Below are 18,614 nucleotides of genomic sequence, written 5' to 3' on the forward strand. Positions count from 1 at the left end.
GTTTGCACACATGTTTTGTGTACATGAGGTGACAGGATAGGTGTCAGGTTTCCACTACAGAGAAAACAGCCCACATAAATCCCAGAGAGCTGGTTTGAAAGGCCAGGTTTGGATTAAAAACTATACATTCAGAAATGATACAGATGTATTAAGACAACAAACTGTGTTCTGTCATTGACCTCGATAAGTAGCTTGCGCGCGAAAATCATGCCCTGGTGACGTCAAGGGGGCGGGCTAAACTTGTATCAATCTGCTACTATCAAGGTAGCCAACAGGCTACCACAAAAGCGGAAGTGAGACATTTCCTCGTAAAATTAAGAGCCATCAAATAATGTTAAAAAGATATGTAATAATAATGTATTTTCTTATAGCAAATTCATAGTCTGTATAAGGAACAAAGGGTCAAATAATAAAGTCTTGTAATGTGAAACATTTTATAAATATTAATGTGTGTTAAGACCCTTTTAAAAACAAATTTCTAATAGGACTTTAAAAATAATTATAGAACCAAAAAAGATAACAATAAAGTTCATTTAGGACTTTAGAAACCCTAGTGATCCCAAAGGTTTATACTGACAAAGGTTTAAATAACATTAGACATTTAACATGGGAATTCACACAATTTAAATGCATGTAACGACAAACAAATGTGAAAGTTAAAGTTGGCTGCCCGATTTTCGTTATTACCAAACTGCTGCTCAGCTAATGTGCCGAAATTTAATGTTTATTGGTGGCTAAAGCATTTTGTCTGATTTTGTTTAGACAGCGCCAACAATATGCTCTGACAAGGTCATGTTATCGTGGAAGAAAAGCAACAATGTGTAATTTCTTTTTTACCCTTTAATGTTATTCTTTGAAGTTGTCGTGATGAAACATTTTAACACGACATACGCCAATAACATTATTTTGAAAGATGTGACCGGAAGTCTTGTGTTTTTACTTTGGCTAACTTCCATTTAGCTCATACGCTAGTCCCAAATAGCTAACCAGCTAGCCGAAGGAGGCTAATATCTCCTTCTCAGAAAAATTGGGTCGACAATAAGCTGTTTCACAAATTATTAATTCAAACGTACCACTTATGTTCTCCTTAAGCCTTTACGATTGTCTTCCTGCCTCCAAGTCGCCGTGTTAAGAAGAAACGGAAGCGTTATAAAATAGCGAAATAGACCGGCTGTACAAGCAAACCGTATCTGGCTAACGGTGGCTATTAGCTTCGAGACTACAGCAAGTTAGGCGGCTGGCTAGGCAACCATTACTGTCTAGGGGCTTCAGACCGCCGGCTACTTGTGTCAGTCAGTTGCCATAATAGGTAAGTATCCTATCAGTTGTTTCTTTATTGGTTCAGAACTTTTAACTGTATATTAGTAAGCTACAACTTGACTTGTTTTGCGCCTTGTCAATGTTAAAAAATAATCCCGCTAACGTTGGTACTGCCCATCTTTTAAAGTTAATGTTAGCAGGTTAGCTAGCTGATATCTTAAAATACTTGTCGCCGTACTTTCATGTCAGAGTACAAGAATACTCTCACAGTTCTGTGCCCTTTTCACCCGTCTTGACCAGATGAAGCAGTGCTTAGACATTTCAAAACTATTATCAAAATCCAAACCGTAGAAGAGCTTTTAACAGTGTTTTAAAACTGTAAATATGGCTGACATTTTACTCCAGAAATAAGGACACTGATCTGTTGAGTCCGTGAAATTCTGGAACCTGATTGGCTCTGGGTTGGATCAGTCTAACTTTCCTGTAAGCTGATTGGATGTGCCCGTTTTGTTATGGCTAGCCCTGGTAGTAGTTGCCAGCAGTTTGAGATAAAGTCAAGAATAATCTACAGATCATTTTCCTTCACTGACCACTTCACTATGTGTTTTTTGCAGCAATGAGTAACTCTCAGTTTGATAGTAAGCTTTCAATATATTGTTGCATACATTTAGCTCCTTGGATAAGTGAGTAAGAGTTTTGCTAGCTAAAATGTGTGAAGGAATGTTTGACACTACAGTGGATAATGACCATATCCCTTTAACACTGTGCAGTAAAATGAAAAGCACGACAGGTTTTTTTTGGGACAATTCAAAATATAAAGAAATTCAGAGCATTTTTAGCCTCTCTTTTTTTCTGACATTGTTACAGCGATCCTTAGTCTTTTTGATATTTGATTATGATTATGAGGAAATAAAGCTGATAAGCATCAGATAATAAATCTAGATGGATAAGAATAAGTGATCACTGAGCAACAAGTAAAAATTACATAAAAAAATGCTGGCCAATGTCCTGTATGAATGTTTTGTTATAGAGGGTTTGCCTTAAAGCCTTTTGAAATCGCTTTTTTAATGAACTGTCCCTTGAGTCCTATAATTGCAAAATTTGTTTTGTGTTTTTGTAAGTACCTGCCTTAGGACTACGAATGGCATTTGGCTATTGTGCTAATTCCCGCATATTTACATTGACGTGTAGTCTATTGCTTATAGGTTGATTAATGTGCACTGTCCTATTTCAATAAAAAAATAGAAAGAATAATGTCAGTGGCATAATAAAACCTATCTCATGACACTTTACATATATAGCAGGTCTAGATCTAGGTCTAGCTCAAACTTAAAGGCCAATGTTTCTTTAGTTCTCATTTTCAGTAAGTTATCTTTGAGTAATGTTAGGTGGACATGCTCGGTGCTACAACTATGCTTACCTTTCATCATGTATACTACATCAGTGCCTGATGTGGTGGATTTAAACAGGTGTAACGGATGGAAAATGGCACACATTATTGTGTTCTACTGCATGATTATCAATTGCTTATTTTTGTATATTTTTATTTTAAAAAATGCTTTGTTTATTGACTATTATGTACAGGCTGGCACCAAAGTTCTCACATTATTTTATTTCCTTTCTAAACCAACAGGAGGGAAAGTGTGATTGGTGGCCTATGAGGAAGCCACGTCGAAAAGGCCAAGTGGCTGCAGGAGGGGGTGGAGAAGATGTCAGGAAGTCCAACGGGACAGTTGGCGGGCGTGGGGGTGCCCGCCAGCGATCCCCCTCCCCTTACAGCCTCAAAGCATCTCCAAGCAGAGAAACCCTGACTTACGCCCAGGCCCAGAAGGTGGTTGAGGTGGAACTGGATGGTAGGCTCCACCGCATTTCTATTCTGGAGCCCTTGGAGGTCATCACTGAAGATGAGATGAAGGCTCAGGACATTAGTGAGTGTAACAGCAACAAGGAGAACAGTGAGCAGGCATCATCTCCCACCAGCAGTGCCCAAACAGTCCGCAAACCCACCACACCCCGAGGCCGCAGGAGAGACTCCAAATGTCCTCCTGTCAAGTCGCCACCACCTTCAAAGAACACCTGTTCGAATTCTCATCCACAAACACCTGAGAAGGTAAACGCATCACACCATCACAACATGACCCTCCCTGAACCTAAGTTTCACGTGCTGGAAACATTCACACCGGTTGAGGCAGAACCTCTGCCTACTGCGTATTACCGTTACATTGAACGCCTGGCTGAGGAGCAGGAAGCTGAGGCAGAATATGACATGGATGAAGAGGACACCGCCTGGCTGGAAATGGTGAATGCTGGCCGGACATCAGAGGGTTACTCTGCTGTTTCACAGGACACCTTTGAGCTGCTGGTGGACCGGCTGGAGGAGGAGGCGTACCGGGAAGCCCGCAGCCGGGCTCCCTCTCAGAGCACTATAGACGATGATGCCTTCTGCTGCGTGTGCCTAGATGACGAGTGCCTCAACAGCAACGTCATCCTTTTCTGCGACTCCTGCAACCTGGCTGTGCACCAGGAGTGCTACGGAGTGCCCTACATCCCTGAGGGGCAGTGGCTGTGCCGCTGCTGCCTCCAGTCCCCTCAGAAACCCGTTGACTGTGTTTTATGTCCAAACCGTGGTGGCGCCTTCAAGCAGACAAGTGACGGCCGCTGGGCACATGTGGTCTGTGCTATCTGGATCCCTGAAGTATGTTTTGCCAATACAGTTTTTCTAGAACCAGTGGAAGGAGTCAATAACATTCCCCCAGCACGCTGGAAACTGACATGCTATCTGTGCAAGCAGAAAGGCCGCGGTGCATCAATTCAGTGCCACAAGGCCAACTGTTACACTGCGTTTCACGTCACATGTGCTCAGCGAGCAGGATTGTTTATGAAGATAGATCCTGTGCGAGAGACAAACATCAACGGGACCACGTTCTCTGTAAAGAAGACGGCCTTCTGTGAGGCCCATTCACCACCAGGACAAGAGAGCGTCTCAGATGAGGAAAGTGAAGGAAGAGTGGTGGGCAGCAGAGGGAGGGCTAGTAGAGGAAGGAGCGCCTACACACAAGGTCCTATAACACCGAAAAAAGGCAGAAAGTCTGAGGATGATGCCAAGACGGATAAAAAGAAAGGGAAAAAGGGCACAGAGTCAACAGAGCAACACACCACTTCACCACAAGTGATAGTGCCTCAGATACCAACAAGCAGGTTAGTTTCTTTTATTTTTAATTTAAAAAAGAAGAGATTTGTTTTGTTTGTTTGTCAAATTTGACCAAGATGGTTTTCATAGAATCTTTGACACTATATAATAGCACCATGAATTGCACATCAATTGCTCCGCTCTCTGCTCTGTTTCAAGGTCCGATTCCCAAATCATATTGTACTAATGATTATCAAGCGCAAACACGATCATAAAGTGTTTCTACTCCGTGCAATTCGCTCTTGTATTTGTTTTTTTATAATTGTTGGAAACCAACATCGTAATTGAGATTAAAATTCGATTAATCGAGCAGCCCTTCTACAATTACACTGAACAGTTCTCTGTTGGAGGTGCCTCAGCTGATATCTGTGAGTGTTGCAAGAAAGACCAACCTGCATGTATTTGTGTTGCACAGGCTGAATATCATATGCAAAGGAATCCTCTTCCAGAGGAAGAACCAGTTTATGCAGAGGCTACACAGCTACTGGTTACTGAAGCGTCAGTCAAGGAATGGTGTGCCGCTGGTCCGGCATTTGCACACTAATGTCCAGTCCCAACGGAATACTGAACAGGTAAGGAACAGGAAAGAAACAGAACTACGGCTTTTTTTAAAAATTGGTTGGCTTTAGAATTGGATACAGCGTTTCTACAATGAAGCTCTGAATAATTTGCTGTGCTTTGTAGCCTGAGGTGGATGAGAAGGTTTCTGCTGCAAGAGAAGCGCTGCGATACTGGCAGAAGTTGCGTCATGATCTTGAAAAAGCCCGACTGCTGGTTGAGCTCATCCGCAAGAGGGAGAAACTCAAACGAGAACAGGTAACGTGCAAGGATAAGTCATGGTGGTCATGGTCAATAAGTGTAAAATCTCTTCGGCCTTGTGGACCTAAATTGATATTCTGTAGAGAGAAATGTTTGGATTTTTTCCACATTACATACAGTAAAACAATTGACTTGGTCAGAAAACATGTCGCTAACATGTACAGCCACACGATGCTTATCTCCTTTTGTAGCTTTTTAGCTCTGTAAAAATGTGTGTCTTTGTGGTTGTTGACGATGTTTAAATACCCTCTGAAAACTACAGGTCAAAGTTCACCAGGCAGCTCTGGAGATGCAGTTGACCCCGATGCTGGTGCTGCTCCGCTCCACTCTAGAGCAGCTACAGGAGAAGGACACAGCCCAGATCTTTGCCTCACCAGTCAACATCAAGGAGGTCAGACACATCACTGATACAACACTGAGACCAGAAGCATTCTCATTCTGTATTTAGGTTTCACATATTTCTTTAAAACAAACCTAATGTTTCTTTACTTTTTTGTCAGGTCCACTCATTATGGTGCATGTGATAATGATTTAAGCTCAGTGATATCTGTTTCATGTGGAAATGCACCTTTTCTCTAGATGAAAATGCGTTTTAGTTTTAGTCACATTTTACGTCATTTTTACGCTTTATAGTTTTCGTCCAGTTTTAGTCAATAAAAAGTAATTCTATTTTAGTCATTACTTTTAGTCAAAACATTTCCCCCCTTGAGAAAATAAGACCACACCCTCCAGTCTCCCTCCTTTCGTTTTACCTGTTTGTTTCAGGTAAAATTAACACTTTAAATGTCAGCAGATCATCCAAACAGTAAAAGAACCATGGAGACAATGCATCTAAAGATTACTTTTCATCATCGCTTCTCATTGAAACAGTCTGACTGCAGCAAACAGCCGATGAGCGCTCCTTTTTGTGTGGAAGAACCGCAAATGATGCGTCAAACACCTTTTTTTCTGGGAGCACGCACAGAGCCTGAAGTAGAAAGCCTGAGTTAACAGAGAAAGTTCATAACCACCTTTGTGATACCTTTTATGTCCAACCAGGATTACCCAGTTACAGGAATGAATTGCTTGTATTTTGACAGACAGATAAGACGCACAGTGGGGGAAAATATGGATTTTAAATGTCCGACAGCCCACCACTAACATTTTAGTCCCGTCTCACATACGCGTCATCAGAGTTTTTATTATCAAAGATCTATTTTTAGCTCGGCAACGGCTCAATGTCGTCATGGAATAAAGGTTGCTGTTGATCATAAATTAACACGGATCAGAACTGTATAATTTGTAATACATTTCTCTTTTTTACTGATGATTTAACTGGGAGTATTTTATGCCCATTTAAACTGTCTTAAGTGCGTCATCTGTGAGTCACCTGATGTTGTCGCTAATAAAAAGAACATCTTTGGAATTAAGGTGCCAAAATGAGTCAAACTGAGTCATACATGTACTAACTTTTTTCAAAATGTTAAACTTCTACTACTTTATATTGTATTTGCCAGTATGTGTCCATTATTCTCACGAACCTTTGGTGTTCTGTCCTCAGGTCCCAGACTACCTGGAGTTCATCAACCAGCCCATGGACTTTTCCACTATGCGCTCTAAGTTGGACAGTCATGCCTACCGCTCAGTGTCTGAGCTGGAGACTGATTTCAACCTGATGGTCTCCAACTGCCTCCTCTACAACAGCAAGGACACAGTCTTCCACCGGGCGGCACTGCGTCTTCGAGACTTAGGGGGAGCCGTTCTGCGCCATGCCCAACGACAAGCCACCAACACTGGCCTGGACCTGGACACCGGCATGCTCCTGCCGGAGTCTCCGCAGAAACGGGACTTTTACAGCTGCACCTGGGAGGATGGTAAGTCACAGCGGTTGTACTGAACAGGAACTTTAAATACACATCTTTTGTACTAAGAAGGACAATACACATTTATAAATACACTGCAACTTGCAATCAGATGGATTAAAATGGATTTATTTCAGCTCAGATTCAGTTTAAGATTGAATCTGATACAATGTACTCTTTTAAACTTATGAGTTTCACTATATTATGTTAAGTTTAAGCTGATTACTACATGCCCCTAGCCAAAGATGTCTACCATTTGTCTATGTTGATGACCATGGATGTATTTTTCCCCTAAATGCTGGCATTGTGGGGGTGCCCGAGCACCTGGTAAAGCATGTGCCCAATACTTTAAGCCAAGCCCTTATCCCACAGAAAGCCCTTTGCTGCAAGTCATGCCCTCTCTCTTCCCTGCAATTTATGTCGATCTTCAGCTTTTCTATTTATTAAAGGGAAAAATCGACAGCAAAAAAGAGAAATGCTGTTATCTTGTAGCTTAGTTTGAGAATTGGTATAAAAATAGAAAATGGGCCAGTTTTCTTGCTTCAGTTTTATATGAGAGGTTTTAGGAATAGGTTGTCTGTTCCTGCAAGTAACATTAATCTCAGCATAGCTGCCTTCTTAAATTAGCAGAGTGTGTGGCCACCAGTAAATGGCACTGTTTCATGTCTTATCTTGCATATTGTACATTTGTTGAGATTTTCTAAATGTATTCGAGATATCAGTCTGTTCCGTTTGACAGTTAAAACATAGTGTGGCAAAGTGTTTCTCTGTTCATTTGGCTTAGGTGCAGAAAAATTGTTTATAACAGAAAGGAATAGGTGTAGGACAAAATGTCGATATCGCAATATATCGTTGCCCCGACTGGTGTGATACAATTATCTTATCGCTGGTGCCAAATATCGATATTTTAGTTTTCAAACAGGACCAGGTCAAAACCTAGTATGTGGCTGACCGCATCAGGTGCTTTTGTGGGCAATGTGTTACAAGGACTGTCCTTATGAGGCCGATGATGACGTGTTTGAAAGCAGGTGCGCACTGCGGAAGTAGGTGAGATCAGCGGACGAGACCAGCCCCGCCTACTCCCCGAACAAAGTATCGAGAGCTGTATAGACAGAGAGTCGCTGTGCAGTCACGAAGTCTGCAGCTGTAGGCAGCAACATAACCTTGGTGTTGAGTTGTATTATCCACGAAAAGTTGGAAATCTGTTAACGGCGTGAAAAACCTTTAAAAGGAGATGGGTGAAGTGGAGGTACTGTCCCTATGAGGCCGTGGACAACGTGTTTGAAAGCAGATGCATGCTGCGGACGTAGGTGAGGACAGTGGACGAGCAGCGGAGGAACAAAGTAACCAGAGCCGTATAGAGAGTCAGTGGATGTCCAATATGTTCCATGATCCGCCATTGCGATGTCGCAACTCTCTCTCCTTCTCTCTACGGCTCTGAAAGTATCATCACTCAGTCAGTCAGTCACATACAGATCTGTGTTAAGGGCTGACTCCGGCGGTCAGCCAAAAATTGTTTGTTCGATTGTATCATGAGTTACACTCCAATTCCCAACCCGAGAAAAGAATAGTCCGATTTTGATTACATGCATCTACAATTTGAAAATTCAAAATTTTCTGAGTCTAACAGTTCATTGAACAAATATTTTTAGATTCCATGACTACAGCCATGTAATCTTTAGGCCACATGCTACCTAGATTACTCATATTGGTTTCAACTTTGTGCGACATGCATGCCAGCCTCACTGTTAACCTAACTCTTTCCTGTTATGTCCAGTGGACAGTGTGCTGGACCCAGACAACCGGCTTCATATGACTGTTGAGGAGCAGCTGAAGGAGCTTTTAGAAAAGCTGGACTTTGTCACCTCCATGAGATGCAGTGGTGCTCGGACTAAACGCATCCGCCTGCTTCGTCGCGAGATCAACAACATCCGCTACAGACAGGGACAACCATCCCGCCACAGCCTTCACAATGGACACCTGAAGGAAGAAGAGGATGACGATGAGGATGACGAGGAAGATGACGACAAAGATACCAAGGCAGACAACGGCCTGTCGACTTCAGACAAAGGTGGGTGTTAAAAAGTACTAACATTTCAACAGAATGAAATTGCCAATGCATGAAGCTTTTAAAGCCTCTTTTTTTCAATGAGACCAGTTGTGAACATGAGCTAACAGAACATTGTCCTCAGGTTATTGAGCCAGGGTCCCCCCCACGCACCAACCCCAACCACCCCACTGTCTCCAGTCTAGTAAGTAGGGGCCCACAGAGTCTCGTTAGCCATGGCTGCCTCACAACTCCTCTCTCCCAGTGCACTCTATGTCTGCACCTCTTCTCTGCATCACTCTCATGGACTCACCACTCTCCATTGGCCACGTACAGTCATGCCATACCATCCCACTTCTGACCAGGATAGTCCAGTCAAACAGTTTGTTGCTAGCCTAGAGGAGGGCAGCACAACGCCTGTGTTTGTGTCAGTCGAGTCGTAAATACTGCCATGTTAACAATGTTGCCGGTGGTCAGTTGTGAGAGCAAAGTTAATTCTTCACTCGCCTTGATAAGGTCCTCCATATCTACAGAATACCTCACCTCCCTTTGGGCTGTGGTTGGACTGTTAGAATGAGATGTAACTCATTAAGAAGTGACACCATTTTCCAGTGTGAACACTACACCACCACATCACACTACATACTAAATGGGCATTCATTTTGAGTAAACGCTGAATGAAATTTAATTTAATTTTTCCTCTCTCATCTTCCAGAAGACCTTAAATCCACTTCGCCACCGACACTGGAACCAACGGGCCCGGCCCCGCCTCCACGACAGGGAGACGCACCTCTGGAGCCACCCACCCTGAGGCCTATCACAGGGGAGCCCCAGCCCCCCAGCTGGCCCTGCAAACGCCTAAAGCTGGACAGTGACATCTCAGACAGCACCTCAGAGAACAATAATTGCACTAAAACTCAGGAGCGGCCCACGTCACCGCCTCCAATTTTGCACAGCCAAGGACAGGCGGTGGCTAACGGCCTGCCGGAGCTCAGTACCCCCCCACGGCCCACCACAGGGGGAGTCGGACGACGAACCTCTGTTCTGTTTAAGAAGGCAAAAAATGGAGCTAAGCTGTTCAGAGAAAGAGACAGTCCTTTGCTGAATGGAAAGGGACCACAGGATGACAATACAAACAACACCCCTACAGCACCCAACTCTACAACAAGTACCCCATCCTCCACACCTCTATCCACTCCATCCAAGACCCCACAGAAAAGTCCCGGACCACCCAGCATCAGTGAAACATGCACCCCCAGTAAAGACACATGCTCGGACAGTGAGCTGGAGAAGACACCGAATCATACACTGGAAAGTGGTGAGAAGCTTTACTTAGTCACAGCCCTGAAAATAAAAGTGTTTTTCCTGAAGTTGATGATCAAAAAGGTGTTGCAGTTAGGACTTAGGTAGCTTGTTTGCAAAGATTTAGTTCATGCACAACTTTTTTTGTGTTACTCTTTTTCCTGTTTGTGTCAGAAGAGAGAACCCAACATGAGCTGAAAAGAATACACATCAGGCACACTCCCCTCACTGCTAGACATAATGTACCGCCCTTGGGGTAAAGTGCCCTTTTTTTAGGGAGTCTTGTGATAGCATAGGAAGACAGCAGAAAAGGTGAAGGGAGGTATAACTCGGTAATGTTAAATTTAGCTGCTCTTTTCTTCCCCAGATAAAAGAGCCGTCTGCAACTTGTCTTTATCCGTTTTAACATCTGTTTGTCACTTCAGGTCCTTTGAGCTCTTGTTCTTATCTTTGTTTTGAGGAAACAAATCGTGATCACAGCAAAGGAGCCTGTGTTTTTTGAGGACCTCAGTCCACCTGATCAGCAAAACAAACCAATGCACCACCTCTGCATTCCCTAATTGTCTGTGATTTTTGTGTGCTGTGCTCTGTGGCACTGATTGTGGTTAAGCACTGTACTCTGGCCTTATCTCGGTCACAATGAAAAAAACCCCAAAAATATCTTCACTTAGATGTCTTCTTTTCTTTCAGTTTTTCCTCCTGGTCTTCTTATTAAAGCAGCAGCTGATCTGAAATCTCTCATTTGCTTTCAGGACTGACCAATGGCTTCAACAAGCACAAAGACGGCGGGTCCGACTCTGAGTACAGCCCTTGTCCAGTCCTCCACAAAGAAATGTAAGCCATGTTGTACCGGTTGACAGTGGTTGTTTGGTTTTAAGGAGTGATTGACAAAACATTGACATTGCAATGTGTGGTCTTCCAGCAGCTCCCCACCTAAACGAAGCCTCGGGAAACCAGCTCTTTCCAAAGTTCCCTTCCTGGAGATAGTCAACGGAGACTCTGATTACACTGGTATGTTTGTTTTTTCTTTGTTTACCATTGCAGGTCGTCCGTATCCCCCTCTCTTATGCCCACAAATGTTCCATAAACAAAGGAAAATTTTCATTACAAATATAACTTCTTAATGTGAAAATGTTCAAGTGAATCTCCTGCTACTCTCCCTTTTATTCACAAAATGATTTTAACAACTGCTGCTGTATTTCAGGCAACGGTAGCCAGATGTCTGAGGACGATTCGGAGCTGGAGCCGCTAGAACTGGTGTGGGCCAAGTGTCGGGGATATCCCTCCTACCCTGCTCTGGTAAACCATTATTCTACCTAATATTACTGCAGCTCCATGTCATGTGATGTGTGTGAATATCCTGCTGTGAGCAACAGTTTTTTTTTCTCTTGTAAAGGCATTGTAAGCATGTGTTATGTGCTTCATCAGTGGAACTGTCTTTTCTGAAAATAAGAGTATTTCCAGAGAAGGTTGTTAATGTCCTTAAAATCATTTTCCTTACTGCCTGCTTTTATCTGCCTGGTAAAAAGAAGTGTGCTTGGCTGGAAACTGCAACACAGACATTGGAACATCAAAATAAGCCACTCTTAGAGATGATGATATGGCTCGATGTTTTTCACTTTCCACAGATGAAATTGGATCGTTGACCAGCTCCAGTCATGTTTTAAGACATATAAAATGAACTGAGACTTAGCTAGCTTGAAATGTAGTTATTAGTAGTAGTAACGTTAACGTAGGTCATTAGTGAGTTTGCAAAAATTATGATGACAGTTCCAGCTGGCTCGCGCATCGCCGAAGTGGTTGCCATAGGTTGCACATAATGATACGCATAGCGTCACCCCGTCCATTAACGGGATTGGCTCCTTAGGTTTGTGACGTCTCAAACCTGCCAATCTGAAAACGTGTTGTTCAGCCTGTCCTTGGTACACTGCAGTTTAAAAGCAGACAGGCCCAGCCATGGAGATGACTGCTGATGTTGTCCCTGATATGTCTTGTAGCACATGAAAAACATCACATGGGGATGTTTACAAGGTTAAACACTTGAGTTTCACAGGAGGGGGTCTTTAAGAGAAGTCAGACTTCAGTTTGTTGGACCATTGAACAGCTATATGCAGTGCTACAAAAAGACACAATTCCGTTGTAGACTGACTGTGTCTTCCTTCCAGGTCATCGACCCAGAGATGCCTGAGGAGGGCCTGCTGCACAACGGGGTACCCATCCCTGTCCCACCCAAAGAAGTCCTCCATCTGGGTGAGCAGAGGCAGGAGGAGACCAACGAGAGGCTCTACCTGGTGCTCTTCTTTGACAACAAGCGGACATGGTGAGACTCTAACAGACATGCACAAATTTAATGCATCATACAATAGCCCAATCAGTATGTGATATTTGACTACGATATCAATTTTAGAGGGCAAAATATTTACTGATTAGAGTTGTTGCAGCCGATATGGTACATTTCTGATCTGGAATTTGTCTATGTTATAGCACCAATGTCACTATAAAAAGGTGCTCAGGGAGCTGCTTTTTAAAAAAATATATATACTGTATAGTTATTAAAGAATATTTAACACAATCATACGATGAACCCGACATACCAGTATCCAGAGGTGGAAGTAACGAATTACAAGTTCTCACGTTACTGTTATCGAGTAGCTTTTTCATGTACTTTTTTGAGTATTTTTCAAAGCCAGTAATTTTACTTTTTATGTTTTAAATGAAGTAAAGTTATTCGCTACATTTGCACATCCATCCCTTACTAAGTAAAATATTTATCTACGGATATAATGAGCAAGAGAGAAAAACTGACTTGGACCAGACACCAATCAAATGCATCGCATCAACAACAGGCTAATCAGATTAAAGTGTCATGATAGCAACAAAACACCAGTGCTGGCTGATTTTCACTAAGTCAGAAGCAAAGGAGAGCAGGGCTGCAACTACCAACTACTTTAACCAGAAACAGCCGTTAGATCGCTCTCTTCAAAGCCACCAGACTCCATTAACAAAAACAGTAATTTTACCTCGCAGAACATGGGACTTGCGGGTCTACCGCTGCCTTGTTACACGTCGTAACACATGTTAGTTCGTAACCAAACTAACCCTTTAAAACACCACACAATAACTCTAAACTAATCTATTGAGGCAACAGTAGACCATCAGCAACACCATTTGTCAATGGAGTCTGGTGGCTATGAAGAGAGCTATAACTTCTGTTTCTGGTTAAAAAATGGATCTTACTCTTTAACAAAATGTCCATCTCTCATCAATTTGACACCAAAACATGTAAACATAGGGCCCAGGTTTGAAAATAACAAAGTTTCATTTTATTTCATTTGCATAGGATGCATGTGTTAGGTAATGTTGGAAAATATGTTTATTATAAAAATCAGTGGGGTGGGAAAGTAACTAAATAACTTTTACTTTAAGTACTTTTTAAATGAGCTACTTTTTACTTTAACTTGAGTACAGTTTCAGTCGAGTAATCTATCCAAAAACATCTACCAACAAAAACATCGGCCTGGCTCTACAACACTCATGTGAGGCAGTTGTTTAATGCACTTCATGTGCATCATCCATTGAGTCCAAGCTGCTCTTTAAAAGGAGAAAGTTATTTTGCCTATGTATGTGAAAGAACAGAACTTTTGTATTTGTAAATTAAATACTGTAGATGTATGTATACCTATTTTCTGAACACACAAATACGTAGGTCCAAACCAAACAAACAGGTCTCCAGTGGTCTTCATTATGCCTCTTTCAAAGCTCTTATAGGCTAATTCTGTGTCTTTGGTACTGTAGGCAGTGGCTGCCACGCGACAAGGTGACACCCTTGGGTGTAGACGACACTGCAGACAAGTTGCGCATAATGGAGGGCCGCAAGTCCAGCATCCGCAAGTCTGTCCAGGTGGCGTACGACCGAGCCATGATCCACCAGAGCAGGGTCAGCCACAACCACGGCTTTGTGGCCTCCAACTACCTGTAGAGGGCGACAGTGAGCCCTGTGTGCCCCTTCAGTCAGCCACTATGCATTTCTCCTTCGTCTTAAAGCAGCAGGTGGGTCGAGACCTGCTGCGAGCTGAATTTGTATTCACACTGTGGTCTGAGGAGTCCTGGACTTGAGTTCTTTACCAAACCACTAGTGTGTGGCACACAGAGCTGTGCTGTTTGCCTTTGTGTCGCTGGTGTGGATGTGGAGTTCCAGTTAATGAAGTTACCGTTTGATCCCACATTGCTGCAGTCAGTGAAGCGTTAATTCCCTGATCAGGGCTGTATGGAGGTATCTGCTTACTCCACCTGGATGTGTTGAATCCGTGTGTCTGGATCAAATGTAAAAGAATTCCCCTCTATTTTGTATAATGCTACTGCCAAGGAATCAAATTGTCAGAAAAGAGATTTGACATATTTATATGAAACGCAGACGTATGAATGGATCACTGCCATCTTTTATACAATAGCTTTTTACATTTTAATCTTTTACAAAGACACTTGTATATTATAAAGGCACACTTTGTGTACATATGTACGTGTATTATCAAACCCAATTTAATTTAATGTTGCTGTTTTTAAAATGCGTATTTCAATCAACCCACACGGGGCAAAGCGAGGCTGTGTATATTTGTGAACATAAAATAATTCCTGACTTGCTGCAACTTCTTAGCTCGTCTCTGATGTAATTTCATTGTGCTGTGTGTGCGTGTGTGTGTGTGTGTACATTCAGAGCATACAACACAATGAGCCATTGTTTATATCTGAATTCTCTTTTTGATACAGAGAGAAATAATTTATTTATGGAAGACAGAACTATAGAAATAAAGTTATATTGGTTTAAGAGGAGAATTAAAACTTATTTAAAACAGAGTGAGGTTTTAAAAACATGCAGCCCACATTTTAACAGATGAGTTCACACGTTTGGTTTGATATTGATGAATTTAGTCAAGACCAACCGCCATCTTTCACTGTTGACCCCCCAGAAGATTCTATTTATTGTCAAGAGCCCCATTTTATCAAATGGAAAAATACACCTTTATAAGCTTGTACTACCTGCATATTTTACCTGCTCACCAAATATTTTGTCTGAACCAGTATTTCCACGTTTTGGGAAATAAATGCTCTATTAAAAACCTTTTGGGATACTTAACTGCATTTTTGTGTTTTCTTTTTTTAGAACCGAGTGTTCAGACAGACAAATGAGAGATATTTATGGTCCTTTTTACTGACTGAAGCAATAAAGCCTCGTACTTGTTGCCTAAGTTTTGAAAGTAAATGCTTTGGATTATGTTTTATATGCCTTAATTTACACTTTCACACTATCAGGGTTTTTTTGCCAGCTGCCCTTCCTGAATTTGGCAGCTGTTCAACTTTTAGCTGGATTATGTTTTTTACTTCTTTGTATTTGTCTAACTTTATAGTCTGCTGTAAGTTTGTAAAATATGTCACTGCTGCCAGATGACTTCATTTCTATTATAAGTCATATGCTGCAATAACACCCCTTTTATGTAAACACACTCATGTAAACCCTGGCTTTTGTAAACATCTCCATGTGGTGTTTTTCATGATGGACATATCAGGGACAACATAAGCAGTCATCTCCATGGCTGGGCCTGTCTGCTTTTAAACTGCAGTGTACCAAGGACAGGCTGAGCAACACGTTTTCAGATTGGCAGGTTTGGCAGGTTCCTGTTAATAGATGTATGCATATTATGTGCAACCTATGGCAACCACTTCGGCGATGCGCGAGCAGCTGTATCTGTCATCATAATTTTTGCAAACGCACTACTGACTTTTTAATGAGGGAGAAGGAGGAGGTGCCTTGGGAGGGTTTTTACAAGGTAATTAAACGTATTTAGCAGAAACAACATATCAGACGCAATTTATTATTTCAGGCAGAGCATTTTATATGTCTTAAAACATGACTTGAGCAGCTCTTTAAGCCAGATAATCATGGAGCTAAAAGGGACCATATTTGGATTTAAAGGTAGGTTAGCATACCCTGCTTTATCTTAACTTTACCAAATTAGCATCATTTTGTATTAAAGAAGACATGACACTAGCAACTAAGAGAATAAACGCATTAGGAAAATGTCGAGTTAAAACGACAATTTCAAATATTTCAGTTTTGTTCTTTTGGGCGCCCCCTAAGGGTGCGATCAGACAGGACGCGTTTTGCAGGCGTAAAACGCGAGGCGCACCGCTCTGCCTTTTTGTGAAAGTAAACACCCAATCAGACAGAGAGCGTTTTAGCAGCTGGGGGCGGCTTTTTTCCCCTACTGTTGTTAAGGCAACCACCGAATCATTAGCTGTCATTTACCTAACCGTTACATTGTAAACTGACAGAAGGCTCGCCTCTCCTTTAATCCGATTGGACAATTAGAAAAAACGCCCATGACGTCGGGCGCTTTTCTGCCTTGAGTTGAAGTTTTTTCAACTCGAGGCGCTCGGAGCGTTTCCTCAAAAATGCGAGGCGCACTGAGCGGAAAAAAGCGGGAATGTCGCCACAGACACCTTGCCAGCTGCTGGTGACATAGACACAACCGTTTGGGACGAAGGTATGTAATGAAATTTATAAAATAAATATTTACGCCTGACAATCAGAGGTGGGCGGTAAACCCCCCGGCCCCGTCTTTGAGAGGGAGTCTGTGAAACTGCACTCATTTTCAAATATATCCTGATCGAGGGGGCTGGAGCCAACGGCTCGAACTGATAGGACTCGGGACCACCACGGTCCTCCACCACACTAAAGTGCTCCTCAGTGGCATATGTGCCTTGAGACCCTGTGTCGCTCTCAATTTTTCTCTGGCCAGGGGAGGGGACGTCAGTGAGCTGCTGCACACACCCATCCCACTCCATCCCCCTCCACCCCACTCTCAGCCCCTTGCCCACTTTGAGCATTTTTCAAAATTGTGCAGTGGTTGGAGTTATGGTCAGACCTGTGGGTGCAGTGACACTTTAAAAACCAGCTCCAGTCATGTTTTAAGACATAAAATGCTCTGGTTGAAATAATAAATTGTGTCTGATTAGTTTTTTCTGCAAAATACGTTTAAAAAATAATTTAAAAAAATAACAAAGTGGTATCCACAGCAACAGCCACATGACAGAATGGAATAGAATCAGAATGTAGATCAGAGAACATGTAGATCACAGCTCAAAGGACAGAATCCATGATGTAATGATTCAGAGACTATAAAAGCTCAGAGTTTTGGTTCAGAGTTCACTGAGACATTGGAATATCCACATCGTCAAAGTACTAGCAAGTCAAGCAAAAGACAAACGACACCAAAAATGGAAGTCAATTACTTAGAAGTAAAACCATCTTTCAACTTCTACCTCAGCTCCCTCGAAGCTCTAGCGAGGAGTGAGCTGAAGGACAACGAGGCCAGGATCCACCAGAGCACAACCCAGGGTAGAGTCCTCTTGGAGATCCAAGAGGAATCCCTTGCAAATCTCCTCGATCAGCTCCAAGAGCAGCAAGACAACAAGCAGTGGAGCTGTGAGAGAGAGGAGCTGCAGAGAGAAATCTCTAGCCTGAAAGCCCAGCTGCAACAGGTTGAGCCCAAACGCTCTGCTCAGAGAGAAGAGGAACCTCTCCTATCTGAGCTGAAGAAGGTCAGGGCCAGCCTGAGGAAAACCAACATAGATCTGGAGCTGGAGCATTTTAAAAACCAAGACCTCCAAGTGCAGCTGGAGAAGGTGCTCTCTGCTCCAAGAGAAGAGGACAGGCTGAAATCCGAGCTGAAGAAGGTCAGGGCGAGCCTCAGGAAAGCCACCATTGATCTGGAGATGGGGTACTATGAAAAACAAGACCTCCAAGTGCAGCTGAAGAAGGTGCTCTCTGCTCCAAGACAAGAGGACTGGCTCAAATCTGAGCTGAAGAAGGTCAGGGCCAGCCTCAGGAAAGCCAACACTGATCTGGAGCTGGAGCATTATCAGAAGCAAGACCTTCAAAAGCAGCTGGAGAAAATGAAGAAAGAGAGTGAGGCCCTCCAGAAGAAGATGGAGACAATGAAGATTGAGGTTCACTTTGAGCGGGCTGAAGCTCAGAAGCTGAAGCGAGAACTGAGCGAGATGGAGGAAGCAAAAAAAGAGGATGCTAGAAAGGCTGCGGAGAAATCCCAGCTTTCCCATCGAGCTCAGCAGGAGAAATACAGAGCCTATCTGAAGA

The 18,614-nt window shown here is 42.7% G+C and overlaps 1 protein-coding gene across 2 annotated transcripts; it reads left to right on the forward strand.

Annotated features, from left to right (window-relative positions):
* The first annotated feature begins 993 nt into the window (after positions 1 to 993).
* brpf3b (bromodomain and PHD finger containing, 3b) lies at positions 994 to 15,579 on the forward strand. Of its 2 annotated transcripts, none has more exons than XM_069660393.1 (13): positions 994 to 1,309; positions 2,894 to 4,458; positions 4,866 to 5,022; positions 5,135 to 5,266; positions 5,532 to 5,660; positions 6,810 to 7,122; positions 8,888 to 9,181; positions 9,873 to 10,475; positions 11,212 to 11,293; positions 11,382 to 11,470; positions 11,664 to 11,758; positions 12,625 to 12,779; positions 14,255 to 15,579. In XM_069660393.1, the coding sequence occupies exons 2-13, from the start codon at positions 2,918 to 2,920 to the stop codon at positions 14,436 to 14,438; spliced, it is 3,774 nt and encodes a 1,257-aa protein (XP_069516494.1). In that variant the 5' UTR covers positions 994 to 1,309; positions 2,894 to 2,917; the 3' UTR covers positions 14,439 to 15,579. The 2 variants fall into 2 exon arrangements, with proteins under 2 accessions (XP_069516494.1, XP_069516495.1); XM_069660394.1 differs by having other exon boundaries at positions 11,385 to 11,470.
* The last annotated feature ends 3,035 nt before the right edge of the window (positions 15,580 to 18,614 follow it).

This window comes from Semicossyphus pulcher, unplaced genomic scaffold (genome assembly GCF_022749685.1).
Source record: "Semicossyphus pulcher isolate SPU_LCO1_2020_fin unplaced genomic scaffold, fSemPul1.0.p SCAF_13, whole genome shotgun sequence".
Classification (NCBI taxonomy): domain Eukaryota; kingdom Metazoa; phylum Chordata; class Actinopteri; order Labriformes; family Labridae; genus Semicossyphus; species Semicossyphus pulcher.

Excerpts from the sequence above, each read along its gene's own strand:
- brpf3b (XM_069660393.1), top strand. The coding sequence starts at position 2,918 with ATGAGGAAGCCACGTCGAAAAGGCCAAGTGGCTGCAGGAGGGGGTGGA. Across the intron at positions 4,459-4,865 it reads CCTCAGATACCAACAAGCAG|GCTGAATATCATATGCAAAG; the intron begins GTTAGTTTCTTT and ends TGTGTTGCACAG. Across the intron at positions 7,123-8,887 it reads CAGCTGCACCTGGGAGGATG|TGGACAGTGTGCTGGACCCA; the intron begins GTAAGTCACAGC and ends TGTTATGTCCAG.